Source organism: Oratosquilla oratoria, chromosome 39, assembly GCF_046742065.1.
Source record: "Oratosquilla oratoria isolate Oo_2021 chromosome 39, ASM4674206v1, whole genome shotgun sequence".
Lineage (NCBI taxonomy): Eukaryota > Metazoa > Arthropoda > Malacostraca > Stomatopoda > Squillidae > Oratosquilla > Oratosquilla oratoria.
The window spans coordinates 14,370,711-14,375,710 of NC_134815.1; the positions used below are offsets into that span (position 1 = coordinate 14,370,711).

Here is a 5,000-nt window from a genome sequence, read left to right on the forward strand (position 1 = left end):
CTTGACTTTTTTTTTTGTGCACATTTCAAGAAAGATTAAAAAAATGCTTCTGAATGTAACTTGGTATCATCCATGTATCATTTTAGTTCACTCCATCGATCAATTAATCCAATAATTTTCCTAAGACTTTCCTCGTTCACAAGAACCAATTGTATTTTGCCCAACAAGGCAATCCTGTTTTTTGTTTATATTTAAAATTAATCAATCTTCAATGATAAACACCCTCTGAAATCAATATAAGAACAGATCATCTCCTATTAGTTTAAAGGTTTATGAAAAGTACATAATCTGACAAGCCCTTGTAAGCGCGGAAGTAAAGGAAAATGTGCCTCTCACTTTTATCAAATATTCACAAGCTTTGTCATCTTATTATCTCATTTGTCCACATTGCGTCATTTCCATTCATTCTCCATTTAAACTTATTGCACATTCATGTACTGTGTATCTCTTCAAACTGCAGCACTGTTGAAGCAAGTTGAAGCTGGCTGGAGCTGTAGCTGGACTGAACATCGCCCGAACTTTTAATGTAACTACTGAAGCAGCTCCTGAAATGATCAGAGATGATATTAGACATAAATCAATTCTAGCGGTTGAAATAATTACAGAGTTCAAAGTCTATCTGTGTGTGTGTGTGTGTGTGTGTGTGTGTGTGTGTGTGTGTGTGTGTGTGTGTGTGTGTGTGTGTGTGTGTGTGTGTGTGTGTGTGTGTGTGTGTGTGTGTGTGTGTGTGCGTGTGTGTGTGTGTGTGTGTGTGTGTGTGTGTGTGTGTGTGTGTGTGTGTGTGTGTGTGTGTGTGTTTGTATGTGTGTGTGTGTATGCGTGTGTGTGTGTATGTGTTTGTGTGTATTGTGTGTGTGTGTGTGTGTGTTTGTGTGTGTGTGTGTGTGTGTGTGCGTGTGTGTGTGTGTGTGTGTGTGTGTGTGTGAGTGTGTGCGTGTGTGTGTGTGTGTGTGTGTGTGTGTGTGTGTGTGTGTGTGTGTGTGTGTGTGTGTGTGTGTGTGTGTGTGTGTGTGTGTGTGTGTATACAAAATATAATTTTTCAGAAGTTTTAGAAAAACAGCTATCTATCAACAAGGGAATATACAGTACATCACGAGTGTCTCTTGAAATAAGATGCACTGTAGCCTTACAGTATGATTTTTTTTTTTTTTTTTACTTTACTTTTGTATTTGCTTAGCCAATAATCATTATAGCTATACCCATGTGATATGGGTGAAAAATAAGTGGCGAGATTTTTTTTTTTTTTTACGTCTTTTGTTTATATAAAAATGTTGTTTAGTTGAGATTGAGTGCAATTGCGGGCATCCTCAGGAAGTGTCTTTGGTATCTGAACTCACGACATGAACAGGTAATATGCTCCATACAACTATAATGCTGTTAAAGATTCTTTTTATTCTTCTTATTTTATTATTCATTGGCGTTTGATTGCTTATAGACTATTTTGTAAACATTATTTCTTGTGACATTACTACGGTCCACAATAAAACAATCTTCTATGTTCACATTAAGGTAGCCATGGAACATTTCAAAGACTTCAATTAAATCACTTAAATCACCCAGTATTCTACTTTTAGATAAGTTAGATAAATCAAGTTTATTTTGACGCTCTTCACAGGGTTTATTAAGTAAATGAGAAATTATTTTAGTCATTCTACATTATGCCCATTCTACTGGCCAAGACACCGCTTTCCAGGCCTTAAATGATACTCTAAAAACAGTTGAATAAGTAACACATTTAATCTAATCTTATTTAAAGGTATTGTAGTAGATAGTTACTGCAATACAGTAGGATACACAACATTTTGTGTCTTCTTGTTGGGAGTAAAAATTTAAAGATTCTTTGGATTTTTAGCCCTGGAGCTTCCAACGTAGAGCTGACCATGAGAAAAGAAGTACTGTAGAAGCTGCAGTCCAACTAATTTCACTGATTAACCTTGAGCTTTGTTGATAGACATTGCAAACCTAGCTTAGGAGCAGGGGTTCCTTAGGAGCCGGGGATCTGTTGGACCCGGGGTTCCTTAGGAGCCGGATTCCTTAGAAGTCGGGGTTCCTTAGGAGACGGGTTTCCTTAAGGGCCGGGATTCCTTAGGGGCCGGAGCTCCATGGAAAACGGGGTTCCTTAGGAGCCGGGGTTCCTTAGAAGTCGGGGTTCCTTAAGAGCCGGGGTTCCTTAGGGGCCGATATTCGTTAAAAGCCGGAGTCCCTTCAGAGCAGGGGTTACTTAAGAATCAGGGTTCCCTAGAAGTCAGGGGTTCCTTAGGAGATAGGGTTCTATAGGAGCCGGGGTTCCTTAGGAGCATGGGCTCCATAGTAGCATGGGTTCCATATGAACCGGGGCCCCATAGGAACCGGGGTACCATAGGAACCGGGGTCCCATAGCAACCGGGGTCCCATAGAAACCGGGGTCCCATAGAGACTGGGGTCCCATAGCAACCGGGGTCCCATAGCAACCGGGGTCCCATAGCAACCGGGGTCCCATAGCAACCGGGGTCCTATAAGAACCGAGGCACCATAGGAAACGGGGACCCATAGGAACCGGGGTCCCATAGCAACCGGGGCCCCATAGGAAACGGTGTCCCATAGCAACCGGGGTCCCATAGCAACCGGGGTCCCATAGCAACCGGGGCCCCATAGGAACCGAGGTCCCATAGGAACCGGGGTCCCATAGGAATCGGGGTCCTATAGGAACCGAGGCACCATAGGAACCGGGGCCCCATAGGAACCGGGGCCCCATAGGAACCGGGGTCCCATAGGAACAGGGGTACCATAGGAACCGGTGTCCAATAGAAAACGAGGTCCCATAGGAACCGGGTCCTATAGGAACCGGGATCCCATAGGAACCGGTGTTCCAATAGGAACCGGTGTTCCAATAGGAACCGGTGTTCCAATAGGAACCGGTGTTCCAATAGGAACCGGTGTTCCCGAGGGACCGGGGTTCCAGAGGGATTGGGATTCCAGAGGGACCGGGGTTCCAGAGGGACCGGGGTTCCAGAGGGACCGGGGTTCCAGAGAGACCGGGGTTCCGTAGGAGCGGGGGTATATCAGGAGCAGGGGTTCCTATGGAGCCTGAGTTCCTAAGGAGCCATGGTTCCTCAGGAGCCGGGGTTCCTCAGGATCCGGGATTCCGCAGGATCCGGGGTTCCGCAGGAGCCGGGGTTCCGTAGGAGCCGGGGTTCCGCAGGAGCCGGGGTTCCACAGGGGTCGGGGTTCCGAAGGGGTCGGGGTTCCGCAGGGGTCGGGGTTCCGCAGGAGCCGGGGTTCCGCAGGAGCCGGAGTTCCGTAGGAGCCGAGGTTCCGTAGGGACAGGGTTCCGTAGGAGCCGGGGATCCGTAGGAGCCGGGGTTCCGTAGGGGCCGGGGTTCCGTAGGAGCCGGGGTTCCCTGGGGCCGGAGTTCCGTAGGGACCGGGGATCCGTAGGGACCGGGGTTCCGTAGGGACCGGGGTTCCGTAGGAGCCGGGTTTCCGTAGGAGCCGGGGTTCCGTAGAGATCAGGGTTCCTCAGGAGCCGGGGTTCATTAGGAGCCGGGGTTCATCAGGACCCATGGTTCCTCAGGAGCCGGGTATCTGGAGGACCGGGGTTCCGGAGGGACCGGGTTTCCGTAGGGACCGGGTTTCCGTAAAAACCGGGTTTCCGTAGGGACCGGGGTTCTATTGGGACCGGTGTTCCTCAGGAACCGAAGTTCATCAGGATCCGGGGCTCCTCAGGAGCTGGGGTTCATCAGGAGATGTGGTTCCGTAGGAGCCGGGGTTCATCAGGAGCCGGGGTTAATTAGGAACCGGGATTCATCAGGACCCGGGGTTCATCAGGAGCTGGGGTTCATCAGGAGCTGGGGTTCATCAGGAATCGGGGTTCATCACGAGCCGGGGTTCCGTAGGAGCCGGGGTTGCTTAGGAGCCGGGGATTGCTTAGGAACCGGGGTTCTATAGGAGCAGGGGTTCCTTAGTAGCCTAGGATCCGTAGGAGCCTGGGTTCCCTAGGAGCCGGGGTTCCTCGGAAGCTGATGTTCCTCAGGATTCGGGGTTCCTCGGGAGCCGGGGTTCCGTAGGAGCCGGGGTTCCGTAGGAGCCGGGGTTCCGTAGGAGCCGGGGTTCCGTAGGAGCCGGGGTTCCGTAGGAGCCGGGGTTCCGTAGGAGCCGGGGTTCCGTAGGAGCCGGGGTTCCGTAGAAGTCGAGGTTCTCTTAGAGCCGGGGATCTGTAGGAGCCGGGGTTCCATAGGAGCCGGGGTTCCGTAAGAGCCGGGTTCCGTAGGAGCTGGCGTTCCGCAGGAGTCGGGGTTCCGTAGGAGCCGGGGTTCCGTAGGAGCCGGGGTTCCGTAAGAGCCGGGGTTTCGTAGGAGCCGGGGTACCGTAGGAGCCGGGGTTCCGTAGGAGCCGGGGTTCCGTAGGAGCCGGGGCTCATCAGGAGCCGGGGCTCATCAGGAGCCGGGGCTCATCAGGAGCCGGGGCTCATCAGGAGCCGGGGCTCATCAGGAGCCGGGGTTCCGTAGGAGCCAAGTTCCGTAGGAGCCGGGGTTCCGTAGCAGCCGGAATTCCGTAGGAGGCGGGGTTCCGTAGGAGACGGGGCTCCGAAGGAGCCTGGTGTCCGTAGGAGCCGGGTTTCCGTAGGAGCCGTAGTGCCGTAGGAGCCGGGGCTCTCTAGGAGCTGGGGTTCCTCGGGAGCCGGAGTTCCTCGAGAGCCGGGTTTCCGTAGGAGCCGGGGTTCCGTAGGTACCGTAGGGACCGGGGTTCCGTAGGTACCGTAGGGACCGGGGTTCCGTAGGGATCAGGGTTCCGTAGGGACCGGGGATCTGAAGACCATGGTTCCGTAGGAGCCGGGTTTCCGTAGGAGCCGGGTTTCCGTAGGGGCCGGGTTTCCGTAGGGACCGGGATTCCTCAGGAACAGGGGTTTATTAGGAGCCGGGGTTCATCAGGAGACGGGGTTCCTTAGGATCATGGTTTCCGTAGGACCGGGTTTCCTTAGGGACCGGGTTTCCGTAGGGACCGAGTTTCAGTAGGAACCG

At 52.2% G+C, this 5,000-nt stretch overlaps 1 protein-coding gene across 4 annotated transcripts in view; it reads right to left on the reverse strand.

The window, feature by feature from the left end:
* Positions 1-5,000, reverse strand: part of LOC143020296 (uncharacterized) — a 36,493-nt gene that overhangs the window by 41 nt on the left and 31,452 nt on the right. For all 4 annotated transcript variants that reach the window (XM_076176553.1, XM_076176554.1, XM_076176556.1 and 1 more), the window contains exon 4: positions 1-545. This exon is cut by the window's left edge and continues 41 nt beyond it. In XM_076176553.1, the coding sequence (XP_076032668.1) occupies positions 531-545 (15 nt within the window). In that variant the 3' untranslated portion in view covers positions 1-530. The remainder of the gene's footprint in view (positions 546-5,000) is intronic.